The 20,794-nt window shown below is 40.1% G+C and overlaps 1 protein-coding gene across 1 annotated transcript in view; it reads left to right on the top strand.

Annotated features, from left to right (window-relative positions):
- The window catches only part of ccdc3b (coiled-coil domain containing 3b), a 52,001-nt gene extending 34,878 nt beyond the window's left edge, over nucleotides 1–17,123 (top strand). Inside the window, exon 3 of the mRNA XM_061984889.1 lies at nucleotides 14,513–17,123. Within this exon, the coding sequence (XP_061840873.1) occupies nucleotides 14,513–14,806 (294 nt within the window). The 3' untranslated portion in view covers nucleotides 14,807–17,123. The remainder of the gene's footprint in view (nucleotides 1–14,512) is intronic.
- Nucleotides 17,124–20,794: the final 3,671 nt, after the last annotated feature.

Below are 20,794 nucleotides of genomic sequence, written 5' to 3'. Positions count from 1 at the left end.
AATTGAAAACTGTACCACTGTTGATCATATGTCAAAATTCTGGTGACTGGACTGCCAGTTTTTTTTACCGTAATATCTATGGACACTTTTTACAATGCATTATTGTAAAGTAAAAAACGGTACCACTGTTATTTTTATAGGAAGATTTTGTCCACTAAGCTGCCAGTTCTTTTTTTTGTAAGAACTGGCAGCTTAGTGGACAAAATGTTGTTTTCATTACATTATAAATTAAAAAACAGTACCACTGTTATTTGTACCGCAAAATTCTGGTGACTGAGTTGCTACATCTTTGCTGTGAAATCTACGGCCGTTGTTTTTACAGTGCATTACTGTAAATGTAAAAATTATGATTTTATGGTAAATTTCGGTGACTGAGCTGCCATGTTTTTACTGTAAAATATACTTTTTTTTTTACAGTGTAGCCTTGCGGATGATAGTGTAGCTTGAAAGAGGTCAGTATAAATACATAATAAATTTTGTAGGCACCCTTTGGCAGGCCAATTAAATAACATGACGGGCCCCACTTTGGGCATACCTGATCTCGGCGATTCTTTTGCTGCATATTTATGCTACAATGTCTTCCTGTGACTCCAGCACCAGCTTGACCAGTTGCAGCTGTTGGTGGCTGAGCAGCATTAAAAGTATCAGAGACGTTAGAGAGGAATGACCCGACTTTGTGTCAAGTAGCTCTCCTGGGTTATAATAATAATTTGAGTTATCCAACAAGATTCAAAGTATTTTGTATCCTTTTTCATATGCTGACATGTTTGAATGTAAAAGATTGCAAAACAAATATAACCGTTTATTCCATGAAACTCAAATCTGGCTGTGAGCAGGCTAGTGTATGAACACATTTTGTTGCAAGTTACACAAATGATATTTATATTGGGTAATCAACGGGGTGAGCTGTACTTTATCACCTACTTCCTGATGTAGTGCCATATATTTCTTATTTGTTCCTGTGTGCGTTTCTCTGACTCATTGGCAGCATCGCACATGCTGTTCCATTCGACCCTTTTTCGTTCGCTAGATGCACGAGAATGAAGCATAGCCCACTGACTCCTACTGAATTCTGATTGGGCAGAGCATGCAGATCTCAGGCACATGGCTAATTTCAATATGATTTGCGTATTTATAAGGGGGCGTGGCCTGTGTGTGCCCAGCCAAGCAAACATCTGCGATCAATTCCATGTTGATTGGGACGCAACAAAGAAATGTGCTTGATTAGTGCGTGCGCACACTTTAGTACACCAGAATTGTTTTCTTGCGTATGTAGTTTTTGGATTTTAGTCGGAAATCCACGCAACTCCTACTATATGAGGCCCCAGGCCTTTGGTTTTGTTCTATAGCTGTGGATTGTTTTAAGAGCAGCATGTGGAAACCCTTATGTACGATTACATCATGTAAACATATGCTCAATGGTGTTTATTTAATTTAAAAGTGACTGAAGTACCACAACATGCATTAATATACTGATTCATGGAAGACTTAAGCAAGTATAAAATATACAGCAAGAGTTAATATGACACTTTCAAGCGCTAGAAATGCAGCAATGTGCCAAAGTCTTTGGTCACCTCTAATTTCATTGTTTTGATAGCTTTTTACCCCAACAGTCATTTTCAATCCATCAGTCAAACTTTATTTATATTGCACTTGCAACACAAAGGGTTGGATTTACTTAAGGTCTGCGTGCACTGAAACACGTGCAAATTTGATAGCACTACTAAACTTGTGAGTAGAATTAGGAGCGCCATTTCGCGCATCTGTATTTATGAATATGCAAAATATATGCTGATCATCAGAACGCCTATAGGAGAAGAAACAAATACAATTTTATATATAAATATATATATATATATATATATATATATATATATATATATATATATATATATATATATATATATATATATATATCAATGTTTTTCAACCTTTTTTGAGCCAAGGCACATTTTTCAACCCGGAGGCACACCACCAGCAGAAATCATTAAAAAACAAAACTCAGTTGACAGTAAAAAGTTGTCGCAATTGTTGGATATGACTTTGAACTATAACCAAGCATGCATCAATATAGCTCTTGTCTCAAAGTAGGTGTACTGTCACCACCTGTCACATCCCGCCGTGAGGTAATTTGAGTTTTTTGCTGTTTTCCTGTGTGTAGTGTTTTACTTCTTGTCTTGCGCTCCTGTTTTGGTGGCTTTTTCTCTTTTTTTGGTATTTCCCTGTAGCAGTTTCATGTCTTTCTTTGAGCGATATTTCCCGCATCTACTTTGTTTTAGCAATCAAGAATATTTCAGTTGTTTTTATCCTTCTTTGTGGGGACATTGTTGATTGTCATGTCATGTTCGTATGTGAAGTGAAGTGAATTCTATTTATATAGCGCTTTTTCTCTAGTGACTCAAAGCACTTTACATAATGAAACCCAATATCTAAGTTACATTTAAACCAGTGTTGGTGGCACTTGAAGCAGGTGGTGGGTAAAGTGTCTTGCCCAAGGACACAACGGCAGTGACTAGGATGGCGGAAGCGGGGATCGAACCTGGAACCCTCAAGTTGCTGGTACGGCCACTCTACCAACCGAGTTATACCGACCCATGTTCTTTGTGGACGCCGTCTTTGCTCCACAGTAAGTATTTGCTGTCGTCCAGCATTCTGTTTTTGTTTACTTTGTAGCCAGTTCAGTTTTAGTTTAGTTCAGCATCGCCTTCCCTAAGCTTCAATGTCTTTTCTTAGGGGCACTCACCTTTTGTTTATTTTTGGTTTGAGCATTAGACACCTTTTTACCTGCATTTTAGTAGATCCAGTTTAAAGTGCTTTACACCATTTAAAAAAAGTGAGTAAAACAGCGAAAAACAATGTGGAATAACACACACAATTATAAGGATTACACACAAAAAATACAAAATCGTGTTGCACCAAACTTTTTGGTGGTAGTACTAGAACCAAGGCAGATCCATTACATTTAGGTGAGGATCTGTGTTAAGTGGATAATACAGCCATTTTTTTTTTGCAGTTTGAGTCACTATAGAATTAAAGAAACAGTCCACACAGAAAAGCTTTTGCAGATTACTGTTGTTGATTAGGTCAACATATGAAAGTGTAACGGAGGCCAGCCAGAGGGATGCTGGTAAACCTCACTCCCTAACACAGACATACATATATACGCAAACACACACACACATATATATATATATATATATAAACACACAAACAAACCCCACCATCACTGCTCGATACCTCGGCTGAGCTGCTGTGACGTAGATTACAGTAATAATTTGTATATCATTCAAAAGCGCAGATTCCAAACATTGTAATACAAACTGTAATTTATATAGTTCAAGATTTACGGTAATTTGAAAACAGCACTGCACATCATAATGGCGGCTACAGTTTCGACGTTAAAGGTCTAAAAAATTATTTGGAAACGTCCTGCAGGTCGGACTGAAATTTGCTTGCGCTGCACATCAAGTTGAAAACTTGGGCTTTGAGCTTGGTGCCAACGCTTAGCGCTCTTGACTCTCATTAAACGGTACCAAGTCCGCGCCCTGAGTGAAACGGAAGAAGGGGCTGGACCAGGAGGGGTACATTAGGACATATTGACAAAATGATCACAACTCTAGATGCACTCATCCAAGACTTTAATATGACGTATTATTTGATTAATTTTTAACCTACTCCAGTCAAAACTGTGTTAGAGGCCACCTGTTTATGGCAGACATTTGCCGATGGTGGCCAAAAAAATTTCCCTCGCAAAGAACATAAATAGTAGTTTTTTTCTTACTCCTCATAGCGGCCACTACTATCAACATGTTCTGCAATGATGTATGGCCACCTGTCTATAGTGGCCATGTTTTCCCCTGAGTGGGCGCTATAGACAAGATTGAGTGTACAGTAGAACCTCGATTTACAAACACGATTGGTTCTTGAACAGGGTTAATAAATTGAAAAGTTTGTACATTGAAGCAAAGAAACAATGTGCTCCAACCTCGACAAAAATTCATCTTTTAGTAAAAGTTTGTAAATTTTTAACAGAATATAAAGTGCTATGCAGTTCTGTAGATTAAACAAACATACTACAAAAAATGGGACCCATTACCTCCCAGATTGGCACACAGCATCAAGGGTTGGAATTGGGGGTTAAATCACCAAATGAGTCCCGAGCGCGGCGCACGCTGCTGCTCACTGCTCCCCTCACCTCCCAGGGGGTGAACTTGGGGATGGGTCAAATGCAGAGGTCAAATTTCACCACACCCAATGTGTGTGTGACAATCGTTGGAACTTTAACTTTAACAGGGGGGTGATGGATCAACTTTCTACCGAATAACGTAGCAAAACAACAACTAGCTGAACTTGCCTCATTTGACAACACATACACACACACTGTCACTAGCCCTGTGGTGCACTCACATTTTGAAATCACAAAACTTTAACTTTAACAGCCAGGTTGTAACAATTATTAGAAATAAAAAATAAAATAAAACACACTTTACTTTGTTGGTTAATCTTCTTTGCACGCATGGAATGTGGGGGTGGTTGAGGCAGTGTCAACAATGCTGTGGAAATTTTCTGAATAATTTCAACCACACATCGCTTCGCCATTGCTTTTTTTTTTACTAATGTTGAGTGAGCAAAATTAATAAATGCTGTAAAAAGGGTAAAAAAAACATGTAAAAAGAACACAAAGTAGCAATTAGCACAGTAGCTAAAGCCAGCACTGCGCTGCAGACTGAATGAACACAATTAGCTCGCCCACAGTGGCTGTGCTGCTTGGCACACAATGGGTGGAAGAAACGTCGGTACACTGGGACAAGGTTCGTACACCAAATAATATTAGTTATTCGGGGCTTTGGTCAGTAAATCAAAAAGTTTGTACAATGAGGGATGATACATCGAGATTCCACTGTATGTTCTAAACCAGGCGTATCCAAACCGAAGGCCCGTCAGCTGCCACAATTTGGCCCGCGAGACATCATGTTTATATATATATATATATATATATATATATACACATATATATAGTTACTTTATATCTGTTCGACATTTTTTTAGCCCAATGCCGCCCCCTAGTCAAAAAGTTTGGACACCCTTGTTCTAAACTTTGATCATAGGTCCTCCCCTAAAATTCAAGGTTAACAGCCACCACAGGTTAGCTTATCATTTCTCCACTCTGTTTAGGGACAATAACATAAATACGCATGTTTGCATTTTTCTTTAATGTGATGTACAAAAAGTAACAAAAGTAAAACAACTTACATGGAGTCAAAGAAGAAAAATACCTATAAAGATAGCGAGTCAGGAAATTTGTGTTTGGTCGATTTTTTAATTGTTTCAAATTCTTGCACATAAATCTCGAAAGCCTGTTTATTGTCCTTTTAAAATGGTGCCACATTTGTAAGGGGCTTGCATTTGCGGGATGAGCTGCAGAGATGAGCATGTGCGTCCATGCAGAATTTTCCAAATCTTCTCTTTCCGTGCCAAACAGCTTCTTCTGCCATTGACTCTTGTTTATTGTTTGGTAATTAAAATGGGCCTGATGGTGAAGGGCAGTCATGGCAGGGCTCCTGGTAGCCATATGTGTTTGGAGTTTATTTTGTGCTCAGTCTGTTCCAGATTGTCTGTCAGCCATATTGTCCTGCAAACCTTACCACTGCGAATTTGTAGAAGACCTTCTACGGTACCTGAGTGCTGACATGGTGTAGTTAACAGTCTTCTTGGAGTGTCGTCTTCTTTCCCTGGCTTCCCCTGGTATATGAAACTCGGCCCTCCGTTTAGGGATGGCTTTGGTGCTCACTTCAATTAATGCCACCACTTCGTTTTGCGTAACACCAGCCTGAAGTTTCCCTATTCATATCAGTCATGTGGCATGCAAATTTTTAGAGCGGAAACCTAGACTTTTAGAGCATAAACCTACTGACCACTGTAGCAGGGCCCGTTCTCACAGGTCTAAAGGGTACCAGAAGCTCAACACAAAAGTCCATAGCAACACAGATAAAAACTCTTGGGCACTGGCAGAGAAGATTTGGAAAATAAAATGGGCCTGATGGTGAAGGGCAGTCATGGCAGGGCTCCTGGTAGCCATATATTTAATGGACCATAATGGAAACAAGCCTTTTGGCTTTTTGTGCCATCTGTTTGCTTTTTTAAAGCATTACATGGATTAAATTCTTTAAGATGTCAATAAACTTCTCAATCAATCAATCAACATGTGTCTGGATATTGTTCTGTGCGCAGTCTGTTCCAGATTGTCTGTCGGCCATATTGTCCTGCAAACCTTACCACTGCAAATTTGTGCAAGACATCCTATGGTACCTGAGTGCCGACAGGGTGCAGGAAACGGCCTTCTTGGAGTGTCGTCTTCTTTCCCTAAACTCGGCCCTCCGTTTAGGGATAGCTCTGGTGCTCACTTTCATTAATGCCGCAACTTGATTTTGCGTAACACCGGCCTAAAGTTGTCCTATCTATATTGGTCATGTGGCATGCAGATTTTTAGAGTGGAAACCTAGATTTTGAAAGCGGAAACCTACTGACCACTGTAGCAGGGCCCGTTCTCACAGGTCTAAGGAGTACCAGAAGCTCAACACAAAAGTCCATAGCAACACAGACAAAAATTGTTTGGCACTGGCAGAGAAGATTTGGAAATGTTTTCATGGGCGCAACTCCATAAACGTAAATATCAGTTTGATGAAGAGTCTGTGAGAAACAATGAAGGCCATCAATTCCTTGGGGATTTTTAATGGAAAATAGTGATGCTGAAATGACCTCTGTGAATCTTTGGGAGCTCCCTTTACACAATATATTTGTTTCCAGCCTTCATTTGGCAGACAGACAGCATGTTATCTGATATATAGTAGAGGATCCTTTCTGGTAATCTTCCAGAATGGGTCAGCTGTAGTATGAAATCCAAAGCTAAGTTATGCCTAATGACACGACTGTATGTTTTAACCAAAGTTGCTGGCTCAACATCCTAATTTTGGATCCGTGTATTTAGCTTTTTTTTTTATTTGCGTGTATTTATGGTTTCCACTCACTCACCACTGCTTCTTTCCCAGCAATAAGCACAAACATTTGGCCCAGTCCCTCTCATTTTGGTCTTCTGTCTGTTTTCAATCACTTGCTGACTTCCCGTGAAAGCAAAACCACAGGAAAAAGAGAATTATAAACACAGTTAGGATTTCCGTTAATAACACCAAAATTGGCATCTGGCTGTTCTGTGATTGTAATTACCGAGTGATATTTAGAGCTCTGTGGCAGTTTCTCGAGATATAAGCTCCCCCCCAAAACACAAAAACTTGGTTCATGTATCAGGTCAAAATGACAACAATGACTGGCCTCACCTCGAGATCAAACTGTGGTATACACCAAACACACACAGGGTAAACCAATTGCTGCTCTTGTGTTGCAAAGATTATGGCTTCAGTCATTGTGCTCGCGCTTAAGTTTGTCGCTTAAGTCGGAGACATGTGTTTCCCCTCAACATAACTTCTAACATGCATATTCCTACGTAGAAAAGACTTTAAGCCGTGTACATATTGTTCTGATCCAAGAACTGTGACGATGACATGCAACATCAATTAAGTGTCCCAACGGCAATAAATGAAATCAGATAATAAGCAAGCAATTTTATTACTTTTTGGTATTCAAATCTACAAAACCCAAAACCAGTGAAGTTGGCACGTTGTGTAAATCGTAAATAAAAACACAATACAATGATTTGCAAATCCTTTTTAACCTATATTCAATTGATTAATGTAGACTGCAAAGACAAGATACTTAACGTTCAAACTGGAAAACATTGTTATTTTTTGCAAATATTAGCTCATTTGGAATTTGATGCCTGCAACGTGTTTCAAAAAAGCTGGCACAAGTGGGGGAAAAAGAATGAGAAAGTTGAGGAACGCTCATCAAACACTTATTTGGAACATCCCACAGGTGAACAGGTTTATTGGGAACAGGTGGGTGCCATGATTGGGTACAAAAGCAGCTTCCATGAAATGCTCAGTCATTCACAAACAAGGATGGGGCGAGGATCACCACTTTGTGAACAAAGGCGTGAGCAAATTGTTGTACAGTTTAAGAACAATATTTCCCAACAAACTATTGCAAGGAATTTAGTGATTTCACCATCTACGGTCAGTAATATCATCAAAAGTTTCAGAGAATCTGGAGAAATCACTGAACGTAAGCGATGATATTACGGACCTTCGATCCCTCTGGCGGTACTGCATCAAAAAGCGACACCAGTGTGTAAAGGATATCACCACATGGGTTCAGGAACACTTCAGAAAACCACTGTCAGTAACTACAGTTTGTCGCTACATCTGTAAGTGCAAGTTAAAACTCTACTATGCAAAGCAAATATCAATCAATCAATCAATCAATATTTATTTATATATCCCTAAATCACAAGTGTCTCAAAGGGCTGCACAAGCCACAACGACATCCTCGGTACAAAGCCCACATAAGGGCAAGGAAAAACTCACCCCAGTGGGACGTCGATGTGAATGACTATGAGAAACCTTGGAGAGGACCGCATATGTGGGTAACCCCCCCCCCCCCCTCTCTCTCTAGGGGAGACCGAATGCAATGGATGTCAAGTGGGTCTGACATAACATTGTGAGAGTCCAGTCCATAGTGGATCCAACATAATAGTAAGAGTCCAGTCCATAGTGGGGCCAGCAGGACACCATCCCAAAAGCCATTCATCAACAACACCCAGAAATGCCGCCGGCTTCGCTGGGCCCGAGCTCATCTAAGATGGACTGATGCAAAGTGGAACAGTGTTCTGCGGTCTGACGAGTCCACATTTCAAAATATTTTTGGAAATTGTGGACGTCGTGTCCTCTGGACCAAAGAGGATATGAATCATCTGGATTGTTATAGGCGCAAAGTTCTAAAGCCAGCATCTGTGATGGTATGGGGGTGTATTAGTGCCCAAGGCATGGGTAACTTACACATCTGTGAAGGCACCATTAATGCTGAAAGGTACATACAGGTTTTGGAGCAACATATATTGCCATCCAAGCAACGTTATCATGGACGCCCCTGCTTATTTCAGCAAGACAATGCCAAGCCACGTGTTACAATAGCATGGCTTCGTAGTAAAAGAGTGCGGGTACTAGACTGACCTGCCTGTAGTCTAGAGCTGTCTCCCATTGAAAATGTGTGGCGCAATATGAAGCCTAAAATACAACAACGGAGACCCCGGACTGTTGAACAACTTAAGCTGTACATCAAAGCAAGAATGGGAAATAAGTCCACCTGAAAAGCTTCAAAAATTGGTCTCCACAATTCCCAAACGTTTACTGAGTGTTGTTAAAAGGAAAGGCCATATAACACAGTGGTAAAAATGCCCCTGTGCCAACTTTTTTTTGCAATGTGTTTCTGCCATTAAATTCTAAGTTAATCCATCCATCCATTTTCTACCGCTTGTCCCTTTTGGGGTCGCGGGGGGTGCTGGAGCCTATCTCAGCTGCATTCGGGCGGAAGGCGGAGTACACCCTGGACAAGTCGCCACCTCATTCGAAGTTAATGATTATTTGAAAAAAACAAAACACGTTTCTCAGTTCGAACATTAAATATATTGTCTTTGCAGTCTATTCAATTGAATATAGGTTGAAAAGGATTTGCAAATCATTGTATTCTGTTTTTATTTGCCATTTACACAACGTGCCAACTTCGCTGGTTTTGGGTTTTGTATCTTGGTATTTGTCTATTGGCTGGTACGTGATGGTTGTAGTAGTAGGTGCTTCTGGCTGCTGGTTTTCTAGAATGAAAAAGCCAGCTGGGGGAAGTATTTTCTTTATTTGGTCAACTTTATTGAAATACCCAAACCACAGCACCAGTGTCATTTGCATCAGCTAAAGTCAAATGCAACACTTTTGTTACAAAACAACAGAGCTTTGCCCGGAGAAGGAGAGTTGCATGTACCTCCGATACAAATGAGTTGGAAGACTGCAAGTGGTTTTCAACTCGGGCTGCACCTAACAATTATTTCAAAAGTAGACTAGTCAGTAATTATTTTTTCCGTTAGTCAATTAGTCACATGATTATTGCTTATATGATCTACTGCAGTGTTTCTTAACAATAGGGCCATTGTTGGGTCAAGAGCGCCCCCTAAAGGGCCGCCAAACACATTTGTTTCTCAGCTGTGGTCCGTATGGGCCACAGTTGTACTCACCTGTAAAACACTTCTCCACCACTTGCGGCAGTAATGTCAATATCAAACAAAGTCTGGAGTATAAGTCGTTGAAAAGTTTCTTGAGCGCAAAAATTATGACTAAAGTGGTGAAGCTGTATTTTCATTTGCACGTACATTTCATTGACAGTTTTTGCAACATGTATGTTATCATTATCTATTATCAATTTTGTTCGTCCACATGTGTTTTGTGGATTTGAAGATGGGATGAGGACCTTGAAATCTGAGGCCATGGTTCTCAGTCGGAAAAGGGTGAAACTGCAAACCCCCGGGTTCGGAGTGATGTTCTGCCTCTAGTGGAGGAGTCCAAGTGTCTCAGGGTCTTGTTCACCAATGAGGGAAGAATGGAACGCAAGATTGACAGACAGATCGGTGCAGCATCAGCAGTGATGCAGTCACTGTTGTGGTGAAGAGGGAGCTGAGCCAGAAGGCAAAGCTCTCGATTTAGGCCATGTCTCCACTAAGTCGTCTAACCCCTTAAACGAATAATTATTTAGCCTAAGCGCCGTTTCAGCCACACTAAACCAGCGTTTAAGGTCCCCCTCCTCGGACAAATTTTTACACCGGTAAATAAGCCGTGTAATTCTTGAATCTCCGGCACTTAGCTTTGTATGGACTCATTGATCGTTTACAAAGTGAGTTCAGAGAGGAAGTGACGCCAGAGAGACCTCGCCCCACACAGGAAGTGACGTCAGAAAGAACACGACACAGCCAGCTTCATAATAAAGCTCGGAGCTAACCACTGGAAATATACTTGTGGAAATCACACATGAATACCTTAAAAGAAAGCGATTGCAGCTATTTGGGATAAAACATTTTTAGACGGCAAGAGAACTTTCGAATATCAGCGAAAAACTTTGTCCATTTGTCAAAGTAGAGACAAGGAGAATGCGAGCTCCCATGGATGTGGTAAAAAAAAAGGTAGCGTGTGCTTTGTATTGCCTGGCCGTCGAGGAAAACGGCGAATGCATTTGGACTGGCAAAGCATACTGTATCAGTTATTGTCCGCCATGTATGTCGCGGACTCAACGTCTAGGTCCAGAGTATATAAAGTCACCAAAAGCGAATGGACAATGAAGGCAAAGGCAAAACAGTGAAAAGTGTCTTGACCAGATATTTAGATCCCGAGATTGATTCATGTTAAATGTTCTTTATCACATTGTTTACGTGTCTAATAAAGATTTAATTTATGATGTCTCAGGTGTGATTCACTACAATAGGGCCCCACAGCACACTGGGTTCCAGTTCATTGAAATACCACAACACTGGATATTGGTCAGATAAGTTACATTTAAGAACTTGCACACAAAGCAACACTGGAGTTGACTATGACGTGCGCATTTTCTGTGCATGCGTACGAGATCGTGTTGCGCCAGCGGACGGAGGGGTCCGGGGGTCTTAAACGGTGGCATTGTTGTGTGTGGACACGGATAAGGTTAGGTGTGTGTAAACGACCCGTGCCATCGTCCGAGTTCTCAGGACCATCAAGGAAGGACATTGTCGAGCAGGTTTAGACTTCTTTATTATTTCAATAAATCTGCGTCTCCTTTCGCCGGGCGCTTTTCAGCTCCGGTTCCACCTGCTCGCTCTTCCGCTTGCTTTTCAGCCGCGCGAGTCTTCGTCTCCCTTGGGCTCTCGGTCTCTTTCTCTTGGCTCCGGTTTCTCTTTCCGTCTCTCCCCCTGACGTTTACAGCTGACGCCCTTTTATACAGTGCAAGAGGATATTTAAAGGGGAACATTATCACAATTTCAGAAGGGTTAAAACCATTAAAAATCAGTTCCCATTATTTTATTTTTCGAAGTTTTTTTCACATTTTTACCCATCACGCAATATCCCTAAAAAAAGCTTCAAAGTGCCTGATTTTAACCATCGTTTTATACACCCGTCCATTTTCCTGTGACGTCACATAGTGATGCCAACACAAACAAACATGTCGCATAGAACAGCAAGCTATAGCGACATTAGCTCGGATTCAGACTCGGATTTCAGCGGCTTAAGCGATTCAACAGATTACGCATGTATTGGAACGGATGGTTGTAGTGTGGAGGCAGGTAGCAAAAACAAAATTGAAGAAGAAACTGAAGCTATTGAGCCATATCGGTTTGAAGCGTATGCAAGCGAAACCGACGAAAACAACACGACAGCCAGCGACACGGGAGAAAGCCAGGACGAATTCGGCGATCGCCTTCTAACCAACGATTGGTATGTGTTTGTTTGGCATTAAAGGAAACTAACAACTATGAACTAGGTTTACAGCATATGAAATACATTTGGCAACAACATGCACTCTGAGAGTGCAGACAGCCCAATTTTCATCAATTAATATATTCTGTAGACATACCCTCATCCGCTCTCTTTTCCTGAAAGCTGATCTGTCCAGTTTTGGAGTTGATGTCAGCAGGCCAGGGAAGCTAGTTAAGTCGATATTCTTCTCTTGATCATCTTCGGTGGCATAAGGGACGGTGTGAGCCAAGACATCCAGGGGGTTTAGCTCGCTCGTCTGCGGGAACAAACTGCCGCCATTGCTTGCCGTGCTACCGAGGTCTTTTGTCCCTGAATTGCTCACACACTCCGGCAGATTCAATGGGGGTCTGGCGGCAGATTTCTTTGACTTTATCGTTGGAAATGCATCTGCTTTGAGTGTCGCAGGATATCCACACATTCTTGCCATCTCTGTCGTAGCATAGCTTTCGTCTGTAAAGTGTGCGGAACAAACGTCCAATTTCTTGTCACTTTTGCATCTTTGGGCCACTGGTGCAACTTGAATCCGTCCCTGTTCGTGTTGTTACACCCTCCGACAACACACTGACGAGGCATGATGTCTCCAAGGTACGGAAAACAGTCGAAAAAACGGAAAGTAACAGAGCTGACTTGACTCGGTGTTTGAGAAAATGGCGGATTGCTTCCCGATGTGACGTCACGTTGTGACGTCATCGCTCCGAGAGCGAATAATAGAAAAGCGTTTAATTCGCCAAAATTCATCCATTTAGAGTTCGAAAATCGGTTAATAAGATATATGGTCTTTTTTCTGCAACATCAAGGTATATATTGACGCTTACATAGGTCTGGTGATAATGTTCCCCTTTAAATTGTGCCCAGCTGAGCGATTGTACTGATTGCGGCGTTGCTCCCGGCACCGCCCCGCCTCGCTGCTCGCTCGTCGTCCACGCGTCCTCGCCGCCATCTTGGAGTGGGCCCCAGTGTGCCCTGCCTCGCTGTTGGACTGCCGGCCACCCCTCCTTGCCGCCATCTTGGAGCGGGCTCCGGCGTGCCCTGCCTCGCTGTTGGACTGCCGGCCTCGCCTCCTCGCCGCGGGAAGTGGGGACGGCCAGGTCCCCCTGTGGCCCCGGTCTTCTCCTCCTCTGTGTCCTTTTCTTCTTTTGTGTCCTTTTCTTCTTCTTCTTCTGTATCTTTTCCGTCTTCTTCCTCTGTATCTTTTCCTTCTTCTTCTATATCCTTTTTTTCTTCTTCTGTAGCCTTTTCTTCTTCTGTATCCTTTTCTTCTTCTTCGGTATCTATTTCTTCTTCTTCTTCTGTCTCTTTTTCTTCTTCTTCTTCTTCTTCAGTATCTGTTCCTTGTTCTTCTGCATTTAATTCTTCTTCGTATTTGCTTCTTCATTTACTTCTTCATTTACCTCTTTGTTCCACTCTTCTTCTTTCACTTCTTCTTCTTCTTCTTCCACTTCTTCTTCTTCTTCTTCCACTTCTCCTTCTGTGGGGGGCCACTCACTTTGATTGTCCAAGGTGAGTGGAGTGTGTGGATTGAATCGGGTGTGGAAATTGTGCATGTTTGAAAATTGGCCCATTCATTTTCAATGGGCAAAATGACCCGGGAAACTAGGAATTCTGGGTAACCTGGGATACCTTTTCAACAATTTTTGGAGGAGCTCGCGATTCCCGGTCGAGCCAAACGTTTTGATACTTGATCTGTTCTGATCGGATAAAAACTGTGGGCTTTGGAGCGCGCCACACTTTTGTGGCGGAATAATAATATATAGAATATATTTTGGTGTAGAATGCTTGGACATTCACACAATAATACATGTGAGAATCGGTTTGAATCAAGAATCGAGTCTGAATCAAATCGTCACACCAGGAATCGAAATCGGATCGAATTGTTAAGAGCCCAAAATATGCACACAAAAATCCCAATAAGAAACATCACTCAGTACTAGTGAGGGATTAAATCCAAAACTGCGAGGTCTCTATGGAGCCATGTTGCACAATGTTCATTAATTAGCATTTTGTGGCTCATCAACTCAACTGACAAGCGTCATGTTAACATACCTTGACTCCATTTACTGCTCTCCCCACAGCTGTTGTGCTCGGCGGTGCAGAAGGCTCTGTTCGAGGAGGAGGAGAAGGTGAGGACGCTCTCTCAGAACGTGCGCTACTTGGAGAAGGCCAACGGCCACCTGAGGGAGAAGGTGAGGACCATGAAGCGTCTCCTGCGCCAGGCCCAGCGCGGCACTGCCAAGGAGCATCAAACGCTCAGCCTCAAGCAGCTTTATGAGTCAAAGACAACCCGGAGTCACCCTCACCAGGACACCACCCAGAACCAGAAGGACCCTGCCCTGAAGAGGGCGCTGGCAAGGAAGTCAAAGAAGTAGGATCACCATCAGTGCACACTAGCGAGACATCAGCAGGCTTAACATGGGTCTTATATTCGCATCTTATTATGATGATTCCATAAGGATCATTCTGCAGTACCATATTTTTCGAACTATAAGGTGCACTTAAAATCCTTTCATTTTCTCAAAAATGGACAGTACGCCTTATAACTCGGTGCGCCTAATGTAGGTATTAATTCTGGTTGTGCTTACCGGCTTGGAACCTATTTCATTAGGTGCATTGTGTAGTGTGACCAGTAGATGGCAGTCAAACATAAGAGATACGTGTGGACTGCAGGGTGACTGGCGCCTGTTAAATAAATGACGCCAGCAAGAACACGTAAGCAAGCAACACCAAAACATTGATGTTTCATTGAGAATATAGAACATTACAAAAAACCTGTCAAAATGTTTTAATACGACTTTGGTAAGCTACGAAGTCGCACCGCTTGACGCATTGTCGCAGCATTACGGCACCTATTAGGAGACTTAAAGATGGTCTGTAAAACATAATATATGCAACATTTGGACCAAAGGACCACCATTACATGTTATGGAGACCACAAGGAAGTCTTTTAAATGTGACAAAACAAATCATAATATGACCCCTTAAATGCGCCTTATTTATGAAAATAGACCTGAATAGACCTACTTATCGACAGTGAGCCTCATAATCCGGTGTGCCTTATTGTTCTAAAAATACGGTACTTGATAAGGCTTCTCTTATTTTAGCATTGCATGTATATTTAATTAAACATATTGCTTCCAGATGAATTCAAACCAAGGGCTCTGTAAAACTGTGACCTTTGACACTATAGAGGACATTTGGAGTGAAATCAGAAATATTCTTCAAAAATCATACACACCTCGGCAGACACAAGACATTGATACAACGTTGATTATACAGTACATACAAACAACGTTGCAAAATAGTTGCATTTGTAAATTGAGACAATGTTGTCGGTTGGGAAATGACCAAATTTCAATGGTCAAATCAACGTCTGAAAACCCAACGTTGATTTAACGTTGTCAAAAAGCATGTTGTTTCAACATTGTATTTGTGTTGTAGAATATTGGTAGAGAAATAAGCAATTTTCAATGGTCAAATCAACGCCAAAACCCAACATTCATTAAACGTTGTTAAAGAGCATGTTTCAACGTTGTATTTGTGTTGTAGAATATTGGTTGGGAAATGACCAAGTTTCAATGGTCAAATCAACGTCAGAACCTAACATTGATTAAACGTCGTCAAAAAGCATGTTGTTTTAACATTGTTTTTGTGTTGTAGAATATTGGTTGGGAAATGACCAAATTTCAATTGTCAAATTAACGTCAAAATCTGACATTGAATAAACATAAAAAAGCACCTTGTTTCAACGTTGTATTTGTGTTGTAGAAAATCGGTTGGGAAATGACTAAATTTCAATGGTCAAATCAACATCACAACCTGACATTAAATAAACGTCAAAAAGTATGTTGTTGCAATTTTGTATTTGTGTTGTAGAATATTGGTTGGGAAATGACCAAAATTTCAATGTCAAAACGTCAGAACCCAACATTGATTAAACGTTGTCTAAAAGCATGTTGTTTCAACGTTGTATTTGTGTTGTAAAATATTGGTTGGAAAATGACCAAGTTTCATTGGTCAAATCAACGTCAGAACCTGACATTGATTAAACGTTGTCAAAAAGCATGTTGTTTCAACGTTGTGTTTGTGTTGTAGAATATTGGTTGGGAAATCACCAAATTTCAATGGTCAAATCAACGAAATTGAATAAACATCCTCAAAAAGCACGTTATTTCAACGTTATGTTTAAGTTGCTCAAGGTCAGGACCTAATTCAACAATTTCTCAATGTTGTTTCAATGTCTTTTGCCTGCTGGGACAATGACCCATGACACAAAAATGGCTTTACTAGTCTCAAAATCCAGAATAATTGAGTAAAGTGTGTACAAAAACTGCCAAAAGTACACTTCTGTCCACAAAGCATGTTGTGTTGTTGAGTAGAAATGGTAAATGTGTGATGAGTGGGGGTATGTGAGTGCTGTTTTATTTTATTTTTAGAAACTATTTACATACACTATATATCCAAAAAGTGCTGTGGGGATTTATTGTTCTTCTTTTTTTTTTGATGAAAAAAATGGTGCTGCGCATCTTTTGAGTTGAGCCAGTAAACCGAGTAAGGTCAAGGGTAGACTTTTTCTAAAAGGTTCTGTTTTTGACAGTGCTTTTTTTTTTATTTTATTATTGCGTGTACTTGTCGCCATTACTTGTTTTCATTACTCCTCTCCACATTTTTTTTACTGAATAAATAAGTTTCAACACACTTCCAATGGTGTTTTTCATTTATGAATACAATACAGTGCAGCATAGTTGACCTATCCTCAAATAAAATATAGCTCACCAAAATAATAATAATCATTTTATTTTGGTGAGCTATATTTTATTTGAGGACAGGTGGTGGGATTAACGGGCTGTGCAGGAAATACAGACCATTTGGAAAGTATTCACAGCGTTTCACTTTTTCCACATGTTGTTATGTTACAGCCATATTCCAAAATGGAATACATTCATTTTTGTCCTCAACATTCTACAGACTTTACTCCATAATGACAATGTTATCAAAAAAAAGAAAAAAGATATATATATATATATATAAAGATATATATATATATATATATATAGTTATCATTTTGTAAATACTTTCTTGATGCACCTTTGGCAGCAATTACAGCCTCAAGTCTTTTTGAATACGATGCCACAAGCTTGGCTCACCTATCTTTGAGCAGTTTGGCCCATTCCTCTTTGCAGCACCTCTCAAGCTCATTCAGGTTAGATAAGAAGTGTTGTTTTTTATCCAGGATGTTTCTGCACATTGCTGCATTCATCTTTCCCTCTTTATTTTTTTGTTGTAGAATATTGGTTGGGAAATAACCAAATTTCAATGATCAAGTCAACGTCACAATCTGACATTGCATAAACGTTAAAAATCATGTTGTTTCAACGTTGTATTTTTGTTGCAGAATATTGGTTGGGAAATGACTAAATTTCAAAGGTCAAATTAAAGTCAGAACCCAACATTGATTTAACGTCATCAAAAAGCATTTTGTTTCAACGTTGTATTTGTGTTGTAGAATATTGGTTGGGAAATTACCAAAATTCAATGGTCAAATGCACATCAGAACCTGTTATTGAATAAACGTCATCAAAAAGCACATTGTTTCAACGTTGTATTTATGTTGTAGAATATTGGTTGGGAAATGACCAAAATTCAAAGGTCAAATCAACGTCACAAACTGACATTGCATCAACGTCAAAAAGCATCAACGTTGTATTTATGTTGTAGAATATTGGTTGGGAAATGACCACATTTCAATGGTCAAATCAACGTCACAACCTGACATTAAATAAACGTCGTCAAAAAGCAAGTTGTTTCAATGTTGGATTTGTGTTGTAGAATATTGGTTGGGACATGACAAAATGTCAATGGTCAAATCAATGTCAGAACCCAACATTGATTTAGCGTCGTCAAAAAGCATGTTGTTTCAACGTTGTATTTGTGTTGTAGAATATTGGTTGGGAAATGACCACATTTCAAAGGTCAAATCAACGTCGGAACCCAACATTGATTTAAACATCGTCAAAAAGCGTGTTCAGCGTTGTATTTGTTTGTTGCTGTAGGTTCACTTCAACGATTGGTTGATACACTATTATCTGTATGACATCAGGAAGTAGACATTTGTGCGTGTGTGTTTTGACGGATAACATCGTAACCAGTGTTGGGTTAGTTACTGAAAACCAGTACCTAGTTACAGATACTAGTTTCTTTATTTCAAAAGTAACTCAGTTACTAACTCAGTTACTTACACCAAAAAGTAATGCGTTACTGTGAAAAGTAACTATTTAGTTACTTATATATATATATATATTTATTTTTTTTATTTTTTTAAGGCCCCATTTAATGCCCTTTTAGCCTTAATTTCAGTACTGTTATTGTACTGAAGAATAATACAATCTGTTGATCAACTTGACATGCATTTGCATCACTGAACTCTGCTAAGCAATGTGGTCTACATACAACACAAAGACAAAGATATGTTTCAAAGGGCCGATTTGTTTCAGGCCAGAACAAAATGACAAAACTATTTTAAATAGTTGCAACATAACATACATACGTAACAAACAGCATAATAACAACATAGCTGTAAACCAAGGAAGGCACACACTACATACACAAAGCCTAACCAGGCGTTTTTTTATCTCAAGGAATTCTGAAATAAAATCATGTCTGAAGCCCAGAACACTATACACATTTCCCCAGTTTTAGTTTAGAGATAAGGAAAGATTGGCCTGGCCCACCTCTTTATGTTTGTGAACTTTATAGTCTATAAATTTAGAGTGATGTGATAATCAAACACTCTAGAAGTCTAGAATGAAAGAGCAACAGTATATAAGAGAATTGACAGAGTGTGTACCTTCAGTGCGCATTGCCTCGTTAAAATCCAGCCGCTGTTGCTTAGCAGGTGAAGTGTGTCTCTCTTTACTAGCTTCGTCGAAGCATGTTGCTTTTGTAGCTGTATCAGCAGATTTGAATTGCTAGGATAGGATATTTGATCCAAGACACAACTTATATTTAACTAAAATGTTCTTTTCTTTGTGGTCGACAAAAGAAAAGTAGTGAGAATATCTCCATGTTAAGAAACTCGGCTTCGGGCTTCACCATGATGTCTTGTTAGTAAACACAGACACGCCCCCTCCCACACAAACACACATTTACACACAAACAGCGCGCGGCGCCCCTCTTTCTTGTCGCCTCTTCCGCAGTGCTGCAATAAAACACACTCAGATCTTCTCAGTTTCTAGCCGATACTACATAAAAAATAACGTAAAATAACGCAGTAATGCATCATGCAGTAACGGTAACTGAGTTACTGAATATAAAAAATAACGTGTTAGATTACTATTTACCACCAAAAGTAACGGCGTTACTTTGTAACGCGTTAGTCCCAACACTGATCGTAACACAAGGAACACTGTCAGAAAGACTCTTACATCTCAGGTTTTGGCTTTCCAAGTGTCCTCGTCAAAGATGATTTATTTTGTTTTTGGCCACTACTGGGGTCTTCTTTGTTAGATGCTAGCATGGAACGTTTCTTAGGAAGTGGTGCAAATATCACAACAATACCAGCCATATAACAATATAAGATACATAGAACAGCATAGTGAACTTTGGACAAGGAACAGAAACGCTAGCTTGGGGTGGATATGCTACATCCTAGCATAGCAGCCAATAAAAGGAATATAGTAGATGTCTGTCGTAGCAACAGTGTGGGTGGTATACCCCTCCAGTCCTGTAGGTGGCGGTAATGTGCAGTGAGAGCTTGAGGAAGATTTCTGACAAGCTCTCACTTCTTAGTTAGCTTAGTTAGGTTAATATATTAATGTAGGCAAGAGAAACTTCAGAATAAGTCTAACCTTTTTGACCTCAGGATCCCAACTTTTCCACTACAAGGGTCTGGGGCCCCACTCAAATATAAGCTTTTAATCATATCTAATAATGGTATCTAACCTACTTACAAACCATGTGTTAATAACAAAGATTGTTATTTATTTAACACATAAACTTAGGCTTAGGTCAGGCTGATGAGAAAATGAATACTAATCAAATATATGGCATAAGAAAGGACTCAAACGGAGTGATTAAAAATACATTTACACAAAATTATGTTGGGCTAAAATAAATACATTCTAACTCAATTAATAAAGACTAATACATGTTTCCTAAATGAACTGTCAATTAAACAAAAGTGCAAATGAAAATACAGCTTCGCCGCTTTAGTCATATTTTTTGCGCTCAAGAAACTTCTCTCTGATTTTAGCTCCTGACTTTTTTTGTTTGTCTGATATTGTCTTTACTGCCACAAGTGGTGGAAAAGTGTATTGCAACTGGGTATCCTCCTCTATCCATCCATCCATTTTCTACCGCCT

This window comes from Nerophis lumbriciformis, linkage group LG23 (assembly GCF_033978685.3).
Source record: "Nerophis lumbriciformis linkage group LG23, RoL_Nlum_v2.1, whole genome shotgun sequence".
NCBI lineage: Eukaryota > Metazoa > Chordata > Actinopteri > Syngnathiformes > Syngnathidae > Nerophis > Nerophis lumbriciformis.
Note: the sequence above shows the minus strand (reverse complement) of the source record. Positions and strands in the feature narration are given on the sequence as shown.